Source organism: Gymnodraco acuticeps, unplaced genomic scaffold, assembly GCF_902827175.1.
Source record: "Gymnodraco acuticeps unplaced genomic scaffold, fGymAcu1.1, whole genome shotgun sequence".
Lineage (NCBI taxonomy): Eukaryota > Metazoa > Chordata > Actinopteri > Perciformes > Bathydraconidae > Gymnodraco > Gymnodraco acuticeps.
The window spans coordinates 3,457,720-3,479,377 of record NW_022990125.1 but is presented as its reverse complement, the minus strand read 5'-3'; the positions used below and the strand labels follow the sequence as shown (position 1 = coordinate 3,479,377).

The 21,658-nt window shown below is 42.1% G+C and overlaps 1 protein-coding gene across 1 annotated transcript in view; it reads left to right on the top strand.

Annotated features, from left to right (window-relative positions):
- The first annotated feature begins 18,015 nt into the window (after positions 1-18,015).
- The window catches only part of cds1 (CDP-diacylglycerol synthase (phosphatidate cytidylyltransferase) 1), a 50,249-nt gene continuing 46,606 nt past the window's right edge, over positions 18,016-21,658 (top strand). The window contains exon 1 of the mRNA XM_034216727.1: positions 18,016-18,360. Coding sequence (XP_034072618.1) covers positions 18,304-18,360 — 57 coding nt within the window. The 5' untranslated portion in view covers positions 18,016-18,303. The remainder of the gene's footprint in view (positions 18,361-21,658) is intronic.

The window sequence follows — 21,658 nt, the reverse complement described above, 5'->3', positions numbered from 1 at the left end:
GAGTCAGAGGTTCTGACTTCACGGTAGAGTTGCCACGTCAATTCTGGAGAGCCTCTCTCTTGCCAGCCCATCTAACTGGTTTCGCAGAGAGTAAACAACATATTTGAGGAGATAGCCTAAACAGTGTGGGAACACTGAGCTACTTGCGTCGGACACTTATGACCTCGAAGATTTCACCTTGGAGTCCACAAATACAAAGAAGGAAGTGTCCCAGTGTACCCACAACACAGACCATCTGTGACCCAGTATTGACCGGTCACAGAATGGGAATAATAACATTATTGGCTAAGCAGCCTGTGTCCTTAAAGAAGGTAAACAGACATCAAGGATTGTCCTGTATGCTACAAATTGGCGTCTATGATAATTATTTCCATAACAGCTGGGACCACAGTCACCAAGAAAACTATTGGTAACACACTACACCATAATGGATCAAGTCCTGCAGCGCCCGCAGGGTCCCTGCTCAAGAAGGACAGGAAAGGCCCGTCTGAATGATTCAGAGAAGGCTTGGGAGAAGATGATTTAGTCAGAAGAGCCTCAAAACCTTCAGGATTTGGAGAGGATCTTCAGAGAGGAGTGGACCAACATCCTTCCTGAGATGTGCACAGACCTGGAGACCAGCTACAAGAAGAGTCTGACCTCTGCGTTTCTCCACCAAGTACTAACACATGTCCTGCAAGAGGATCAAATACTTATTTCACAGTTAAATGCAAATCAATTTTTATATTTTATATAATGTCAATTTCTGGATTCTCTTTTTGATATTCTTACTCTCACTGTTAAAATAAACCTATTACAATGATATACTGTTCATTTGTTTGTAAGTGGGCAAACTTACAAAATCTACAAGGGATCAAATAATTATTTCCTTCACTGTACATATACATATATATATATTTATATATACTGCATACGCAATCACACATTCTGCAAACAGAGGTGGGAAGTAACTAACTTCATATGTGTGCAGATCCCTTTAAAAGGGTTAACCCACACAAGGCTCCTGGCCCTGATGGCATCCCTGGCTGTGTTCTCAGGGTGTGTGCAGTTCAGCTGGCAGAGGTGTTCACAGACATCTTCAACAGGTCCCTGCTGCAGTCTGTAGTGCCCACATGCTTCAAACACTCCACCATCGTTCCTGTCCCCAAAAAAACACAAATCGCCAGCCTCAATGACTACCGCCCAGTATCACTCACCTCCACCATCATGAAGTGCTTTGAGCGGTTAGTCAAAACCTTCATCACCTCCTCCCTCCCTGACTCTCTGGACCCCCTGCAGTTTGCCTAGAGAGCAAACAGGTCTACAGACGACGCCATAGCCCTCCCCATCCACACTGCCCTCTCACACCTGGACCAGAGGAACACATGTGAGAATGCTGTTCATTGATTACAGTTCAGCCTTCAACACCATTATGCCCTCCAAGCTGGTCATCAAGCTCAGAGACCTCGGGCTCAACAGCGCCCTCTGTGACTGGATCCTGAACAAAAGAGCTCGACAGCGGCTCTTCTTCCTCCGCAGGCTGAGGAGGTTCAACACGGACTCCAGGATACACTGCAACTTCTACAGGTGCACCATAGAGAGGATCCTCACCTTCTACAGGTGCACCATAGAGAGCATCCTGACCTTCTACAGGTGCACCATAGAGAGCATCCTGACCTTCTACAGGTGCACCATAGAGAGCATCCTGACCTTCTACAGGTGCACCATAGAGAGGATCCTGACCTTCTACAGGTGCACCATAGAGAGGATCCTGACCTTCTACAGGTGCACCATAGAGAGTATCCTGACCTTTTACAGGTGCACCATAGAGAGGATCCTGACCTTCTACAGGTGCACCATAGAGAGCATCCTGACCTTCTACAGGTGCACCATAGAGAGTATCCTGACCTTTTACAGGTGCACCATAGAGAGTATCCTGACCTTCTACAGGTGCACCATAGAGAGCATCCTGACCTTATACAGGTGCACCATAGAGAGGATCCTGACCTTCTACAGGTGCACCATAGAGAGCATCCTGACCTTCTACAGGTGCACCATAGAGAGCATCCTGACCTTCTACAGGTGCACCATAGAGAGCATCCTGACTGGCTGCATCACGGCCTGGTACGGCAGCTGCACCGCCCTCAACCGTAAGGCTCTACAGAGGCTGGTAAAAAACTGCACAGCACATCACCAGGACGGAGCTGCCATCCATGGAGGACCTCTACTCCCAGCGGCTCAGGAAGAAAAACCTCAGGATTATCAAAGACCCCCATCACCCCAGCCACAAACTGTTCTGTCTGCTGCCGTCTGGCAGGCGTTACCGCAGCATCAGGACTAAAACCACCAGACTCAGGGACAGCTTCATCCCATAGGCCATAAGACTATTAAACACCTGAGCTTGCACTATTTGTATTGTTGTTTTTTATATATATTTGTGATGTCTTGTAAATTGCACTGTTGAGGAACCTGCGATCTAAGTTGTTTTTATACATTACATAATTACACCGTAGTTGTGTATGTTATGACAATAAACCTTTGAATCTTTGAATCTCTAAGTAGATTTAGTCAAGTAATGTCATTAAGTAAAATGTTCAGGGACTTTAATTGAATATTTCAATGTTTTGCAACTTTGTTTTCTAAATCGTGTACTTTTACTCCACTGAATTTATTTAATTATTTTAGTTAATTTGCAGAATTGGATTAATGATGTGAAATATATGATATACACAGAAACAAGACTAAGTGAATGTTGGACCTGACATTTTTTTCCCATCCCATCATTTTGGGGTGAGTTGTTTTAAAGAGGACATATTATGTTCGCTCATATTTGTATTGTGTGCCTCTACTGTGACTTTGACCCTGAGCCTATCACGTACAATGTGTAAGGCAACATTCCATAGCAACAACTTCAGTAGTTACCAAGCTTTGGTTTCAAAGGAGAAGGATAAAGAGACGGTGAAAGACAAGTAAGCGAGACAGAGCAATATATAGGAAAAAGAAAACCACATAACTATGGCGGAGGAAGGATCTAAGGACGAAGAGAGGGCGTTATTAGTGGCACAAATCAACTCTCTGGATGAGCAGCAGCAGAGGTAAGAAAGAGTCTACTAACGGATATTCTTCTGTTCTGGAAAATGTATCTTTTATAGTTAATTCAAAAACAGAATGATTATAAATGTAGATAATGCACTACATTGTCTTTTACATTTAGAAAATATGACTTAATATTTAAAAAAGAAGATAAATGTCTGCTTAATCCATTTTTGAACGTTAGCATTAGCACCAGCTCGTGCCTTCTTCAGAAAATTAGTATTACAATAGTTCATAGGAAAAACATTAAATCAGCAAAAATTCTAGCTAACTGAAACCATGATAAAAATAACTTGAACTTTGACTAGTAGCCAAAGTTTGTAAAAAAACACATTTGGACTCAGCACTGGTGGGCAAGGCAACATTCAAATACTATCAAAGAAGCAGGTCGTCATGGCAATCTATCATGTTCCACAGCTTCTTGATCTTAAGGATTTTAAACCTTTTTTGGAATTTCTTAGATTGCTTAGAAAATGAACTTCATTGAAAATGGGGCCTATTAACACATGTATACTGCTGTGCAATAGACTGTATGTTTACATTTATATTTAAGAAGTACAATATAGGCCTAAGACAAACACAAGTTTCAGGTGTGGGCCATATTCCATGATACTTTTTGAATTTGCTAATTAAAAGTGGACCCCCGGCCGTAGTTTGGACACCCCTGTGATTAAAGGTGGGGTAGGTAATTCACTTCAGAAACACTTTTTGTTATATTCCATGGAATGCTCTTAACATCCCGATAGCAATGAATATCTTAAATGCTTTGACAAAAAATCCATAAATAAATGTCATCTGTGGAAGCCGTAGTACTGTAAAAAGCACGACCAATCATCTGAGCTGGCCCGGCTAAAATAACTGGATGGCCTACCTGCCTGTTAGCTTTCCATCTGTGCACAAACTTATCTCGTGAGTCGTGCCCTCATTGGTCATGTGTGTGTTCGTGTGTGTTGGAGGAGGAGCTCTGTAAGGAAGTCTGAAGGAAGAGGCAGTTTTTATTCGGCTGCGTACTTTCAAATTCTAGCGCACTCGAGCTGGTTTCTCCATCCTTACCTACCTTAAGAGAGCCATTACACAACTTACTAGACAGCTTTTTTTTCAGCGTTAGCTACAGTAGCTAAATATGTCTGAACCAACAACCAAACGCAGTGTTCCCCTTTTGATTTTACACATAACAGGAACATCATTTGTTGGTTTTTAAAAAGGCATTGTTGTTGGCACTGCCTGTGTTTTCACTCTGTGACGTCAGCTGTTATAAAGAACGAAATGTAGCAATACTGTATTGCAGTGTTAAAGTAAACATAAGATATTGTAAAACACAAAAGTGGAGTAAATAGTGCTAGCCGGTGCTAGCACTATTTACCAGAGGGACATGTAAACAGCTCCAGCTATGTAGGACTGAAATTAAGTAGTTATCATCAATAGTTTTCATTAACGTGCTGATTATTTGCAAATCTTCATATTTGAGAAGATAACTAAAAGTTATAAAAAAATGTCTTTGATTAATTGTTTGTTCTCTTAAAAAACGAATGTATTTGTGAACTTTGGTCTTATTTTTGGTATTATTTAAGAGCAACTTCCTTTTCCACATTTATATAATAGTATATTTTTATTTAGAAAATATAAAATGCTGTAAAATTGTAAGGAATCAGCCTTACAGATTTACTTATACCTAATTTCACAGATGTTTTGTGGGTTTTCCCCAGCTACCAGTTACTACTTTATTTAATTGAACTATTGACATACCTTAAGGACAAGCTACAGTCCCAATTCCAAACATATCTTCACCCTGCAGATATCTTGAGTGTGACGTGGTGGACAAACACAATGAGGACATGACCTCTCTGTGCGACACTCTGCGAGTGGACCAAAGCCAAAGCTGTTATCGACTGAGACGCTTTAACCTTATAAAAGAGAAGAAGGAGGACGAGCTGGAGGAGGAGCAGCAGACCCAGCAGCAGGCTGCAGGACAGCAGTCAATGGCCATGGAGCTGCAGCACAGCAAGCACATGCAGAAGCTGAAGGACCAGAGGGACAGACTGCACTCAGTGAAAAGAGTGACGGGTGAGACAATGTGTCATTTGAAAAATCTTTGCTACACTCTATTTCGCTGTTTCATCTTCAACCCTATTGGAACAGATCTGCATTGACGACACATTGGGAAAGATTACAGCTCAGTGTTTTATTATTTATCATGTAGTAATTATTTTCACTCAATAGTGGTGGTGGGTTGGTTCACTGGACTGCCTTCACCTACTCAATTGTTTTTTTCATTGACAGAGAGAAGGGATGAGTTGGGAAGTAGTGCTTTCAATAGCCATTACATTCAACAAGGCTAAGGGGCGTGGCATCTCTAAGCATTTAACCAATCACAACAGAGCCGGCCAGCTAACCAATCAGAGACTGGGCTCTGGTTTCAGACAGAGGGTGAAAAGAGGTGCTGCAGCACAGACAGTGTGAGAAAAATAAAGAGCTTTTTGAACATTAAAGTATGGAGACATGTCAAGGTAGAGACACTAAAATACTGATATACACCTGAACATCAGCAGGAGAGGACTCTTTAAAGTAGAGACACTAAATACTGATATACACCTGAACATCAGCAGGAGAGGACTCTTTAAAGTAGAGACACTAAATACTGATATACACCTGAACATCAGCAGGAGAGGACTCTTTAAAGTAGAGACACTACATACTGATATACACCTGAACATCAGCAGGAGAGGACTCTTTAAAGTAGAGACACTAAATACTGATATACACCTGAACATCAGCAGGAGAGGACTCTTTAAAGTAGAGACACTAAATACTGATATACACCTGAACATCAGCAGGAGAGGACTCTTTAAAGTAGAGACACTAAATACTGATATACACCTGGACATCAGCAGGAGAGGACTCTTTAAAGTAGAGACACTACATACTGATATACACCTGAACATCAGCAGGAGAGGACTCTTTAAAGTAGATACACTAAATACTGATATACACCTGAACATCAGCAGGAGAGGACTCTTTAAAGTAGAGACACTACATACTGATATACACCTGAACATCAGCAGGAGAGGACTCTTTAAAGTAGAGACACTACATACTGATATACACCTGAACATCAGCAGGAGAGGACTCTTTAAAGTAGAGACACTACATACTGATATACACCTGAACATCAGCAGGAGAGGACTCTTTAAAGTAGAGACACTACATACTGATATACACCTGAACATCAGCAGGAGAGGACTCTTTAAAGTAGAGACACTACATACTGATATACACCTGAACATCAGCAGGAGAGGACTCTTTAAAGTAGAGACACTACATACTGATATACACCTGAACATCAGCAGGAGAGGACTCTTTAAAGTACTGATATGACCTGAAAATGAGCAGAATATGGCCCCTTTAAAAAGTGGGCCTTGAATCAAATCCCTTCATCTCCTGAATCAATTAAGGTTAACCCTATCCAACCCAGAAAACGTGCTGTTGCGTGGTGCGTTAGAGGTCAAATACTGAACCCGAAGCACACTGCAGGAAGCCTCCTCTCCTTGTTTACAATCCTCTCTTCCCCTCAGCGGAAAAGCTTGTGAGGCTAAATGAGCTGGACCTTCTGAAGGAAAAAGTGCTCAGTGAGAAACTGAAGCATCAAGCTGCCATCCACTGCTTGAATGATAGCTTGGATGAGACTGATGAATGTGGGAATAAGCAGAGGCAGGACACACTGGAACGTCACATTATGGAAAAAACCTCCTGGATTCTTAGGGTGGACAGAGCTAGTCATTGCAAGCAGCTGGAAAGCCTCCAGTTTCTTATTCTCGAAGAATCATCAATGCTGAAGGAGAAAGCGGACCTGGAAAGAAGATTCTCTGATCTTCATTTGTGGAGGAGCCAACTCAAGAAAGGCCATGAGATTGCCCTGAAGAGCTTCATTAACTCCAAAGAGGTAAGAGGACTTTTACTAACAACTTTGGTCAGATGTTGATATAATCATAATTAAGGGGGAATCTCGAATTGAGCCAGAGATCTCTTGATCTTCTGTCAAATGCTCTGCCACTGCGTTGAACCTCCTTTCTAGGGTCATTCTCCTTTTTTGTGTGTGTCGGGCCTCAACCTGGCCTCATTGTTTTAGAGAGAACCTGCGATTCTTACTATTCTTTGTGACCACATGCTGCTGTGGTCTTACTAGTTTAGCAAATGAGAGCGCAATATACGGGGCGAGGGATATATCAGTGGGTGTCTTTTCATTTTCTTCCTAAATGTCATACTTTATTGTTCCCGTAAGGTCACTTATTCAGAGGACAGGAGCTCGGGTTTGCAGCAGCAGTGTCTACTGCACAGTTACTCAAATAAACAAATCAGCACACAAACAACATGAATTGCTAACTTATTGCGTGCATCAATTTGTTGAAGAAATGTCTTGTCTCCTTATTGGTTTCGTCCATGTTTAGTGTGATGTATTAGTGTCTATAGAATGGTACAGAAATGAATCCTGAAAACCCAAATTGAGTTAGCGTTTTAGTGCCTTCAGTTCGAAAATGTTTGAGGTTAATACACAACACAAGCTGAAGATATTTCCCGTTTTATTCTACGACATAAAATACATACAATAAATACCCCACTGATAAACGCCAAAAGCTTTGATGTCTGATAAATACAGTAGTTGCTAACAAGCGACAGATTGACACTAAACATGATGGACGTGCCGTACTCAAGTTAGCCTTTAGCTTAGCAGTGGTGATGCGCAGGCATTGTGTTGAACTTCTTTTACAGCCTACTTTTTTAACTCTTGCAATTTCATTTACACTTAAACTGTATTAAATTGGTGTTAATATGCAGATTATCCTCATGATTGATCTTCTTTCTCCAGGAGAAGACCCAGGTGAGCAATGTGTTGATGAAAATGCAGATGAAGCAAAATAAGGCCGTCACTACTGCGCATAAACAGAACAAGGCTCTCAGGTAAGGTTTCCCTCTATTTACTGTCCTTACTTAAGATTCAGATTCTCATTACTTGTCATGTAGAAGTTATTTCAAGGACGTTATAACCCACAAGCTTTACTGAATCAAACCTAATCTGGGTTTTAATCAGAGACAGGGGCGGACTGGCCATCGGGACGAATCCCGATGGGCCGGTACTAAAGTGTGCCGGTCGGACGATGTGGGCCGGTCGGATAAGTCACTAGCACCCCGCCGTCGACAATTTACTAGCGATAATTACTTGCAGTACCGAGGTGGGCCGGCGGTACCGAAGTGGGCCAGTCGAGAGTGCCGGGCTGATTTGTAGTCCCAGTCCGCCCCTGATCAGAGACCTTCTGATCTGCAGTGATTCGTCCACCATTGAACTATACTCTTACAATGATGTTGTTTTTAGAAAGCGTGCATCAATGAACTTTCCAAGCAAAGACGGGTCCGATCCAACGAGGGAACAGCTTCAGAAGGAGAGGAGCAGGATAGGGAAACTGGAGACCATCATGCAGGATGGAGACATCTTTGTGAACCAAATCATGACGGTAAAAACACACTGTCTCTCTAGGGTGAACTATGGGAATTTCAGATTTTTTTAATGAAAACCCATAAAGTATAATGGGGCCTCTTCAACTTTTATACATGAATAAAAAACGGAAACATCGATGGTTGGTTTCAGCATACTCTTAACATGCAAACATTTGCACATTTATTTATTTACCTATAACATACTGTATGTTGACCCTAACCATAATGCCCCGGCCACACGAGGACGAAAACGGTCGTTTGCGTTACTGTTTAGTGTCATATAGACCGTTAGGCAGAGACGTGCACACATAGACTCTAGGTAGTGCTTGAGCACCTGCCCGTTTTGCCCTCTTGACAGCAATGTGCCCTTTTTACAGTTTTTTTTTTTACAGTTTTTAAAAAAAAAATTTACAGTCTACTGTATGTGGCTCATGGTAACATCGATCAATTCTGGATTAAAAGCTTCTAATATATACAACAATGCCCCAAATGCGCGTTGTAATTTTGTCAGACATCCCCACACGTGCCCCGCGGCACTCCCGTACGTGCCCTGGCTGCAGCCCCTCCCTTCTCTGCTCTCAACGTGAACGCGCAGCGCGCAGAGCTGACAGTCAGACAGGCCACGGCGGGTGTGTGGTGCAGCAGCACGCAGCAACACGATTAAAAGTGCCCTAGTGACGACCAAGTAGGTAACCACCAGGTAACAAATACAACGAGTGTATTGTTTAATCCCCTAAATCAGATGCCAAACTAAACTATACAGGGTTCGTACGGTCATTGAAAACCTGGAAAAGTCATGGAAATTCAAAATGCAAATTCCAGGCCCTGGAAAAGTTATGGAAAACAATATTTTTCCCAAAGTTTTGGAAAAGTCATGGCAATGTAACTAAAGTTGCGTCAAATATAATTTACATTTTATCTAATCGCCGAAATAATCTGCGGTCGCGAGCTGTTATGTGCCATCATGACGCGCATGGTGTTATTTTTTAATATATGAAGCGCGAGCTGTGTGCTCGAGTCTTCTTGCCTGTCGGGCCGGCTGAACTCTGCTGCTCCGGGATGAGGGTCAGCTACATTATCTAGGGTGTGTTCGTTAACTGTGCGGAGTCACTGTGGCACAGACTGAGCCGCTGGTGAACAGCTGTTAGAACGGGCCGTTCAGGTGTTCAGAGCAGAGCGTGATGTGAACTGAAAAGTTTTTCTGTCGCAATATCATTGTCACTATCTGCTAACGTTAGCTTTAGCCTTCGTTTTCTAATAGTTTTTTTCATAGGCTATAAACAGAGGTGGTATAAGTATAGAGATTGTAGGCTACTAGAGTAAAAGTAGAAGTACTCAGATCTTGTACTTTAGTAGAAGTACTCAGATCTTGTACTTAATAAAAGTAGAAGTACTCAGATCTTGTACTTGAGTAAAAGTAGAAGTAGGCTACTCAGATCTTGTACTTGAGTAAAAGTAGAAGTACCAGAGTGTAGGAATACTCTGTTACAGTAAAAGTCCTGCATTCAAAATGTTCCTCAAGTGAAAGTAGAAAAGTATTATAAAAATACTAAGAGGCATGAAAATACATTTTCAAAATGCTCAACAGTGCTGCCAAAATTATAAACTGACTGCTACACAATTAAAATAAATGCTTTTATATATTTCTATTAGATGTAACTCTTTGGCGTTTCTGTTATTATTACCTGCTGCTTTAGTTGTTCTGACTGCTAAAATCCTCTGTTATTCCTAATTTTAAAGCCGATATTCCGTGGGGTCGGAGGGCTCGGATCCTTGTCACCTTTTTCATACCTGATGAGTTTGCATCCCTGACTACAGTTGCTTTAGCGTGTAGAAGCTAGTAAGCCTACTATTTGATTTGATGTAGATAGGCATCTGCATCAGACAGCATATGGTTATTGAAATAAATATATATGCAATTACGACATACTAGATGTGCCTTTAATAAATCTCACACTACTAAGGCAGCGGCGGCGGTTCCACCAGGGGCGTCAATCCGGGGGGGGGGGGGGGGGGGGGGGGTTTAGTCCCCCCCTAGCTTCAGATTGGACCCCCCTAAGTCATTTAGAATAATACAAATAAATGTTAAAATAATAATTTTTTGATAATAAATCAGTAAAATCAGGCAAAAATAAGAATTAAATAACATAACCCTAACCTAACCCTAAAACCGAAATAAAGTAACCAAAAACCGAAAAGAAACTAACAAAATCCGCCATTATCCGGCAAATGTTTGCGCACAATTTCGGCGCAACCGCCACGACAACTCAGAAGGTGCCCTTTTTTTTCCTCTTGAGCACCTGCCCCTATAAATGTCTGTGCACGCCACTGCCGTTAGGCCACACGAGGACGACCGAATACGGCACTAAACGACTGCGTAAACGATAACGGGTCCCAAGGTGTATAGAATGGCATACGCAACGCTCTGAGGGGTCCAACGGCTCCGTGTGTACGCCCTATACGATCATTTTCTGATAATGATGAGGCAATAGCCCCGCCTCTCCCCACCTCTGATGCTCACCCCCGCGTCAAAGTAAACTGCACACTGAATTCAGATTATTTATCTTTCTCTCGATATGGACCTAAACGCGAGTGAAGTCTAATCTGACAGGACGGAGACACGCAGCTCTGCTCACCTGCAGCTCCTCCCGCTGTGATGCGGCGGTGAACGGAGTAAAACACACATTTCAAGTCAGATCATCACCCTTAGCTATTTTAATTACCTCTCAAACTACCTAAACTAGATATAAATATGTTTATTTTTACTGTCGGCCGGGTCACTCATTACTGGATCAGCTGCTGCATGAGACAGACACTGACGCTGTCCGAAGAGAGGGAGGAAAAAGAGAGGCTCCGTGTATTTTATTATTATATTATATAGATTCGTTATTCATTTGTTTTAAAGCTCAATAAATAACAAAGAAGACCTTTGACCGGCACTTTTATAATTTTGTCGGAAGATTTAAACTTTAATACACGTTGACTGGCGAAAAACTCTGCCCGGTTCCCTCGGCCCCCACCGCGGAGAATAAACAGAAGGGCAACCATGACAACCATGCTTCTTCGCTGCTTTTGTGGAGGAAGTTACAGCGCCACGTACAGGCTCCTGCATATGTACTGCAGCTTCTCCAGCGGTTGGAGCTAAACGGAGCTGTCTCGTGTGGACAGACACTATAGACTCAGAGGCTTCTCAATACTTAAATTTCCCCTCCTCGACTCCCCTCCTCGGTTCCCCTCCTCGAGACTTAGACCCGCCCACAGGAGATGCGAGCGGAGGACCGAGGAGGGGAACCGAGGAGAGAGGAGGGGAAGCAGCAGACGTTTAAAGAAATGAGAACTCCTCTCCTCTGAGCAGTCATTTTAAAGAGACGTCCGTTCATTATTACGTGGCAACAGCTGCATCAGCTGTCGAGTGTTTTGTCATAGCGCTGTATCTCTGTTAGATCAGCTGAACATTGTTCCCCCACATATTTACTTTGAATTAATTGAGAGTGCGGTATAATGAGACAATAACAGGCTACAGATGCGGACACACACACACAAATATATTTATATAAATATATACAATTTAAAGTATGAGAGCACTCTCATAATAACGTAACACAATCAGAGACTGGATATATCACCCCCTCTCTCTGGTCGCTGAAATGGGGAATTTAAATTACGGGCCAAAAGTTGTATTTACAAGTAGGCCTATTAAAAGTAAGCAGAGGACACCAAACCAACTGAGACCCGTCTGTCCGCCGCATTTACGCACTGTACAACACACACCTACACACTGTACCACACACATACCTACACACTGTACCACACACACCTACAGCTCCTAAAGCATAAGCCGTTGTGTATTTTATTATGTGAAGCAATGGTCTTAGAAAAATATCGACTCTTTGTTTGTAGATATCTACTAAACTAAAGCAAATAAAGAGAGTAGGCCTGTTATACTGAGTGATATATATTATACACACTGCTCTGCTTTCTGCATGGACCTTACAGCTGTTCTCTCTTGAAACATCGCGACGCGATGAGAGCAGTTTCTAAAATAATATCCAGGGGATGCATGCATAGCTGTCATTGGCTGAGATAAGTCCGGCCGGCCGGCGTCACGCCTCCACCGTTCCCGGAAATGCATCCGTGGAGGAACCATCAGTGTATCCTCGGTTATAGCTCCTCCAGAGAGCCTCCTCGACGCTCGATGCTCGGTGTGCATTTAGAGAAATGAGACGTCCTTCAAAATGGCGCTCTGAAATTCATTTCCGGGTCACTACCGGAGGACCGAGGAGTCGAGCAGTCGAGGAGGGGAAATTTGAGTATTGAGAAGGCTCTTAGGCTTGTTTGAGACAAGCGAGACCTGCGCAGTTGCGATCAACGTCTTGCTCGTGCGTTGCATGATGGTTAGTCATTTTGTCCGACTTGCTCTGGAGGCCCGCCCACATGAGACGTTGAAATCTCGCGGGACAAAGACGCCCGCAGCCTTGAGAGCGAGGCGCGGCGAGGCGGCGCAGTTCCTCTCCACGGGCTGCGGAAGCGAAATGCTTGATGGGAAACGACTCGCTGCTATCTCGAGCTGAGCGCTCATTGGTGGTTTTTTCCACGTGCTGGTGATGAAACTCTCCAATTGGCTCGGCAAAAGTTTGTTGTTGTTTTGTGTCAGTTTTACGTCGCCACATCCATTCCCATTTTTCATCATTGTTCCACAATATTTATCATCATGAAATGAATATCCATATATTTTATACTATACTTTCACTGCTTACCGTTTTCATACTTTATATATCTTAGCACATTCATACACACTGTTCATACTGCTCACATGCTGATATCTAGTGTATTCATACCCCTCACTGTTTATTCATCATTCAATTCATTCTATATTTTATTCTGTCTATTGTGTACATTACTTTTCACTTTACTGCTTTTTGCACCTGGTTAGAAGCTAAACTGCATTTTGTTGTCTCAGTACCTGTAATATGTGCAATAACAATAAAGTTGAATCTAATCTTGAGCAGGAACAAATGTATTTACTTAGTACATATCTGACATTAACGATTAAACACATGTGTGCATTCTTTATAAATGCAAACTGAGTCAAGCCGACTCCGGAGGTGGCGGTATGCACCTTAAAGTTGTTTGAAATCCGCCAAATAACCGAGAGAAGAAGAAGACGAAGCCGACTCCGAGCTGTCCGACTTCATGCGAGCTTTTTGAGACCTCCCCCGGCTGCGATCGGCTATTCTCGTCTACTTTCGAGGCGATCCGCAACGCGTCTCAAACAAGCCTACTATCCGGATGACTATTGCGTGTGGACGGAAGCTTTTTTGCGATTGCGTCTATGCGTTTAGCCGTTTTCGTCCTCGTGTGGCCGGGGCATAAGACTGCAGGTACATGTTTGATGTATTTTGACCAACCAACATGGAAAAAACCACACACATCTGCGGTCATAGAGTAATTCAAAGACCAGCTTCCCCTTTTAGGATTGATTTCTGGCTAATTTATACCGACTATAACGTCTCTTCTAATGTATTTTTGATACATGTTTTCACCTGTGATGTTCATCATTTACCACATTATGGTTGGGTTGTTTGTTAATTGACCCACATGTAAAATTGGTTGACCTCAGCATTTGAAATAATACTGAAAAAGTACGGTTTACACCCTTAATTATGTCAGGAAAATGATGCAGGGAAAGAGACATTAGTTAGCTTTTTAGTCTCATTGCATGTTGTTATCTCAATGAGAAGAGAACATTCAGTTTTTCTGGGTTGAGCTCTGATGTTGTCGTGCCCTGCAGGGCTCAGAGAAATCTGGGTGGAAGACACAGTGGCTGCTGGAGACCCTGCATAGCCTCTGCCCTCCGACCCTTGGAGAGCGGCCCCGACCTCAAAGACCCGCCCAGAAAGAACCTCCGAAAGCAAAACACGAGGACCACATCCAGAGCCATCTGGCTGGAGCAGAGCCAGAAGCAGATTAGCTGTTAACAGTCTCATCAAAATCTTAATGTTGCTTTTTCAGCTGTGAGTCAATATGCAATAAATAATATTATGTTTATAATGTATTGTCTATGTTGGAGAGAAACTTTGGGATTTTAGCCTTTGCACACTACAGGAAAGGGAAACCCCCCCCGAAAGCATAATAAGACCCCTTTACTAACGTATTTCAGTAAAGGGGGAAACAAATGTTATAAGAAATGTTGCATCTACAGTATTCAACAAAAAATAGCTAAATCAAACGTTTAACTAAACTAAAGGCTAATTTGCATTTGTATTATTCAAGTAATAACCTCCTACTGTTATTTCAAGGTCTGTTATAACTACCATAGTGTTAAATAGTTGTCGCGCAAATATTTTGTTTGGAGAAAGAAAAAAAAGTACACATGATAAAACACTTACGTTGATCATGTCTTTTACATTATAGCTCCCTGAATCCAACACAACATGGAAGAGAATAAGTTGCATCATGCATTTCAATATCAAACTGTGTTCGGTGTCTGAGGCTTGGGGAGGGACAGATTACAAGTAACAGGATTACGCAATCAGGATGCAAGAAAAAGTTCACTGTATTCCATTACAGTTACATACAAAGTAGACGTAATCAGATAAGTGTAACATTTCTATAAATTGTGGGATTTCTAGCAGGTTACAAAGTTAGTCAAAAACAAAATGAGAGCATTTAGTGTTTTTTGTAAGAGGATCAGTTTTTATTTCTTCTTTGTAAACTGTACTGTTCTGTAGGCTAATACTTTAAGTGTGAATCTATTCCCCTACTGCCTGGACTTGCTTTATGATTTATTTGGTTAATTTGCTCTTTTTTAAATTCAGTATAGGTGAACCTATATGTTCATAAAATAGTGTGTGTGAGTTTAACTGTAATTATTCAACTGAAACTGAGCATAGCAGCTTTTTTATACTGTATATGTGATCATATGTTTCCTTGTTGGTGTATACGCTACTGTCTGAATATGCTTCATGAAAGGCAGGTTTTTCTATAAATATAATCTCTGAGCAGAGGACACATTTCTGATACAAAATATTTTATTTTTTAAGGTTACATTTTCTTACATAATACACTTAATATAAAAAACAACACCTTGGCATTTAAAATTGCATTTGATATTGAAGTAATCCAAACGTAACAGAAAGTAATCAGGTTACATTACTTTTATATTTTGAAATTCAGATTGCATTTTTACAGCTATCTAGTAATCGTAACGGAATACATTTGTAAAATACCCCCCCCCCTTTCCCATGGTCTAATGCCCCGGCCACACGAGGACGAAAACGGCTAAACGCATAGGATTAACGCAAACGCAATCGCAAAAAAGCTTCCGTCCACACGCAATAGTCATCCGGATAGTAGGCTTGTTTGAGACGCGTTGCGGCTCGCCTCGAAAGTAGACGAGAATAGCCGATCGCAGCCGGGGGAGGTCTCAAAAAGCTCGCCTGAAGTCGGACAGCTCGGAGTCCATGGCTGCTTCTCAGGTCGACTATTTTCATTTCCTCGCTCCTCGGTCCTCTGTCTCACCGGAAGTTGATTTGCCTGCGCCATCTTGAGTACCGTCCCATGGCTCTTATTTCTGCCGGAGGACCGAGGATCGAGGAGCGAGGAGCGATCATGGAGGAGCGATAACCGAGGAACCACCAGACCATCCTCCGATGAAATCCTCAGATACTCACCCCGCCCCCTTACTGTGTATCGCTCACTGATTGGACGAGGCAGTGATGGGTTTGATGCTTCTTGACATGAGAGCAGAGTGAAGAAAATACATGAACCTCACGGGAGTCACTCCTCAGTTTATACCGTGTTTTGTTTCAATTCATGTATCATTTAGTTACAAATATGTGATATATCTGAACAACAAAGTGGTCAAAAATCATTTAATTCATTTTTTGGAAACATTTTCATGATCGCTTTTTTCGTTTTACATTTTCATTTATTGTCATTTCCATTCAGTCAGTCATTAAGTGCTATTGAAATGTTAATATGCTACATATCCACACAAACACACAAAGTGTGCAATCCAATGAATGTTAATCCAACTGGGTTTTGATAGATAACATATATCTTTTTCTTCTCTCAATTATTTTATTTCTTTAGTGCACTCTAATCAATATTAATCAAACTATTGTTCGTTTATACATTTTAAGAATGGCGTTTATCTTTTTTGAGAATTAGTTCTTATTTTATTTTATTTATTGGGGTCTACAACAGATGATACAAATGTTTGTGTCAGTAAATGTGTACTACTAACAGAGGCGGGGGTGTGTGGAAATAACGGGGACATGAGCTGCTGTCAGACGATCAGCTGTGCAGCGTCATCACAAACGGACGTCGCTTCACGTGACGCTCCGGAGGAAAGGACGTCCCATTGCTCTTAAAACTCATTTCCCTGCTTCTCGTGGTTTCCTTGCGTCCCTCCATGCTTCCCTGGTGGGAGGGACTAAACGCAGGGAAACGACGCAGGTGAGGGAAGCAAGGATTTCATTTAATCGACCTGAGAAGCAGCCCAAGTCGGACAAAATGACTAACCATCATGCAACGCACTAGCAAGACGTTGACCGCAACTGCGCAGGTCTGCGCAGGTCTCGCTTGTCTCAAACAAGCCTACTGTGTGTAGCTGAATGCGTGCATTGCTGACTGAAAGATAACGTCTTCTTCCTCCATTTCTCCGTTCGCTACAATATGTTGGAATCATGTTAATGTGCATTTAAAGACATTTCAATTTGTGGGAAAAAAATGTTTGGAATTTTTTTTTTTTTAAGAAATATAACAAATTGTCTAATCAACCAAAGATTTTGCGACCCCCCTGCAGTACCTCCGCGGACCCCCTGTTGAAGACCTCTGGTCTAAGTTAAGACTGGTTATTACTGGGAGAGGGGGGAGGGAGAGACCCCAGGCCCAGAGCAGCAGAGCTATGTGAAGTTACACAGAGAAACACAAACCGGAAGTTGTAGACTTTCTTAATGTTGTGTTTGCTAATGGTTTCCATAAAAAATAAAACACAAATATTTTACGCTTTCACAACATCTGAGTGGTTAAGAAGTTTGGGAAATGCTCGGAATATTCTTCTTTTTTCCAGTCGTTTGGTTTATGGTAGGATAACATGTGGACCTTTTAAATGATAATTTCCTTTAATAAAAACAATAAATATGAAATTGATCAGACTCCAGTGTATAACAGTTTTCTTGAGAAAAAGTCAGGAAATAATACGTTTAGGCTATACTCAAGCTACACAAAGGTCGGATATGTTTGATGTACTTACATAATGTACATTATTATGCTGTGACGCTCATTTTGTGCTTTTACGTTAATACGTTTTCGAATCTTAGTTGTAATCTATGGTTGGAACGGAGTAATCTTCTACACTGCCACTCTCGTTTTATTCCTTGGTCAGGTTTTTACTTTGAAAGTTACAAGCGGACGCTGGGTGCTCTTGCTGTATTTAAAGCTTGACTGTGGTAGGAGGGAGCAGGGACTGCGGTCATAAACAAACACACGCAGTACAATCCTTACTCTCTTATGGAGCTCTCTTCTGGCGCTTTGGCAGCACTGGCTGACTTTCATTAAAGCTGAACGTCTTCACGGACCGAGCTTTAAAGTCAATACAGGTTCGAAAATAATCCAGCACTTTATCGAGAAAAAAAACTCAAGGATTTGTATCCCCGTTTGCCTCCCTCCCCCCTTTACCCGGACGGAGGCGGCTTATGTGACACATTAACGTCCCGGCAGCGAAACGAGCGAAACATGACGGAGCTGAGGAAGCGAGGTGGAGGCGGAGGAGACCCTGACAGCAGCGACAAGGTAAACTGCACCGTGACATGGGGAAAAAACACCAGTTTCGTCTGGAGACATCGCCCTCAAAACAAGTTAGGCAGGTTTGTCAGCTAAACAGGCAAGCTAGCTGGGTTGCCAGGTTAGCAGTGGAGCTAATTAAGCTAGTTAGTTAGCAGCTGGCTCACCGGTAATCCTGCTATAACATCAACGCGGTAAAGGAAATGGACCTGCGTGGAGAATAAGACGTGTTTTTGGTGCGGGGTCCCCGTCATGGCTGGGAATGTCTCAGCGTTTCTCACAGTGTCATAATGAAATAGTTACATTGATGTCGTGCCCATGCTGGTTTAGTCAGGCTTGACTTGGATTTGTTTAGTTTAATTAGAGCGTTAGAACAGGTGCAAGGCTGGGAAGGCCTCGTGTGTTGTTGTGTGGCAGATTGAGGGGTCCAGGTCTCAACAACAATGCATTTAAAATACTTAATTACCTTATTCTTTTTCATGTCTACTTCTCCCATTTCTTTAAAACAACAGGATCCAAATACTTGAATATGTGCATGGAATCTGCATTGATTCAAATAGCTTTCAATCATGTCCATACAGGGATAGAGTCAATAACACGACGCTGAAGTTGGCTTCCGATTCAGAGCATCCGATTCGGCAGTTAAGGGGAAAGTTAAGGGACATTTAATTTACAGCGCTGAGCGAACAATCCTCCGTGTTTGAACCTCTTAAATCGCTGCATAGCCGATTTATTTGGACTGGATTATCCCAGAGAGTCTAAAGATTCTTTATAACCCAGTTTGAGATTTGTGAAACCTTTATTCTATTTGTGAAAATACAAACAAGGGATACAAGCGGCCGAGATGGGTTTTCTCCGCAGGGTGGCTGGTGTCTCCCTTAGGGATAAGGTGAGAAGTTCGGTCATCCGGGAGGGACTCGGAGTTGAGCCGCTCCTCCTTCGCGTCGAAAGGAGCCAGTTGAGGTGGTTCGGGCACCTAGTTAGGATGCCACCTGGGCGCCTCCCTAGGGAGGTGTTCCAGGCACGTCCAGCTGGGAAGAGACCAAGGGGTAGACCTAGGACCAGGTGGAGGGATTATATCTCTTCGCTGGCCTGGGAGCGCCTTGGGATCCCCCAGTCAGAGCTGGTTGATGTGGCCAGGGAAAGGAACGTTTGGGGCTCTCTGCTGGAACTGCGGAATCTCAAATCTCAAACTGGGTTATAAAGAATCTTTAGACTCTCTGGGATAATCCAGTCCAGATTTGATGAGTCTAGGTATAGTGGTTTCAGATCAGGACCTGGTCTAATGTGGTCTAGATGCGAACAAAGCACTGAAATCTCCCTTGTTTGTATTTTCACAAATGGAATAAAGGTTTCACAAATCTGAAACTGTTATAAAGAATCTTTAGCCTCTGTGGAATAATCCAGTCCAAATAAATCGGCTATGCAGCGATTTAAGAGGTTCAAACACGGAGGATTGTTCGCTCAGCGCTGTAAATTAAATGTACCTTAACTTTCCCCTTAAACAGCGTCGTGTCAATAACAAACTCTGTTTACAATTGAAAGAGACTCATGGTAATTAAAATTGATTTATATAAATAAATTATGGTTGAGTTTTTAAAAGGGACAAGTTAAAGCAAAGTAGTGTCAAATGCACGTCGAACTAAGTATATAAAGTAGTCATTATAGTACAATTACATTTTCTGATGAAGAGTTTGATGGTTTATTCTTCTCCCTGGAAACAGATGATGAATCCCTCTTTAGCTCAAGGCCCATTTACTCACTGGAGCTTTCAACAAAATTCAACCGTCAGGTCAATTGTATTCACTATTTATTTTGTTTCCCATGCACTATTCTAAACATTTAGAACTTTTTGGCAAAGTTTAGCTTAGCTGTTAGTTCTTTACCATGAGCATGGCGATTTTGGATTTAATGGGCAATGATAGGATCAGGATCCTTTATTTGTCCCACAGTGGGGACATTTACAATGTTATAGCAAAATGGACAGAGCAGATAAAAGGCAATATAAAAAATATGTAGAGTAAAACAAAAAACAGACAAGCACATGTTAATAAAATAAAAACCAAAAGTTCACATCAATGGAAGTAATGCTTTCAGAAAGTCTTTCCAAACATAAGATTGGGGGGGAAACCAAACAAGGTTGGATAGGCATTTGCAATACATTTTCATTTGTAGTTTTAGTTTAGGAATCCCTAACCCTAATAATATGACAATAACTCGGTCAATCTGATGAATAAACAATAGATTGCTTTATAAAATACTATATTCAAAGTTACAGAACTAAATGTGCACACATACTGTAACCATGATTTTTAGAGTTGTAGTGAGAAAATGAATCTTTATATTAGGGCTGTGCAATTAATCGTATTTTAATCGCGATTACGATTATGGCTTGCGACGATTATGAAAACAGCATAATTGACAAAATACGATTATTTTGCTGGGTGCGCTTTCGCCCCTCCCTAAAAGCCCACTCGGCCACGTGGGAGTGACATGTGTTGTGAGTGTTCAGCGCGAGCGAAGATGTCAGAACAAGAGCAGCAACTCGTTAAAAAGAAGGGTAAAACTATTTGCAAGTACTTTGCCATTACATTTCACATCGCTAAAGATATGTGCCCAGTTAGCACTGTTAGCAACCAGGGCTTTAAGCAACTTGTCAACACGTTGGACAAGCGTTACGCGATGCCGTCTCGGTATTATTTCAGCAGGTCTGCGCTGCCTGCACTATATGACAAATGCCGTGGGGAAGTTGAGAGAGATGTGGCTTCAGCTGACTACTTTGCCACCACAACAGACCTATGGTCTAGCCCAGGGGTGCCCAACCAGTCGATCGCAAGATGTGTCTAAAAATAGAACAACAATATTCTGTTTTATCGTTAATGTCCTGTAACATAATCTTCCTGTGTCAGAATAATGCACTTGAACGCATCAAAGCTTTGTGATTGGCCGACGTCACCCCATGTGTTGGGGCGTGGCTGAGGGTCTTCAGTACAGGTGGCAATATCGTCACCTGCCTGCGCTCATCTCTGAAACCAGACCATGTAAACAGGCTGTTGTTTCTTGCAAAAAATCTTTAAGAGATGACACGAGCAGCCCTACCAGCATTTGCCATGGTGGCCTAAACATTTTTATTTGGTCTTAAATTGTAGTTCAACATTTATTTCCTGTTACTTCTGGACCATGACGGTTGGCCAGCCTTCAACGTTTAACTGAGTGGAATAATGAATATGTTTTACCAAAATGTTGGCTATATGTTAAGGAGTGTTCAGTAGGTTGTGACAGTGCACTGCATCATATTTGATTTCAT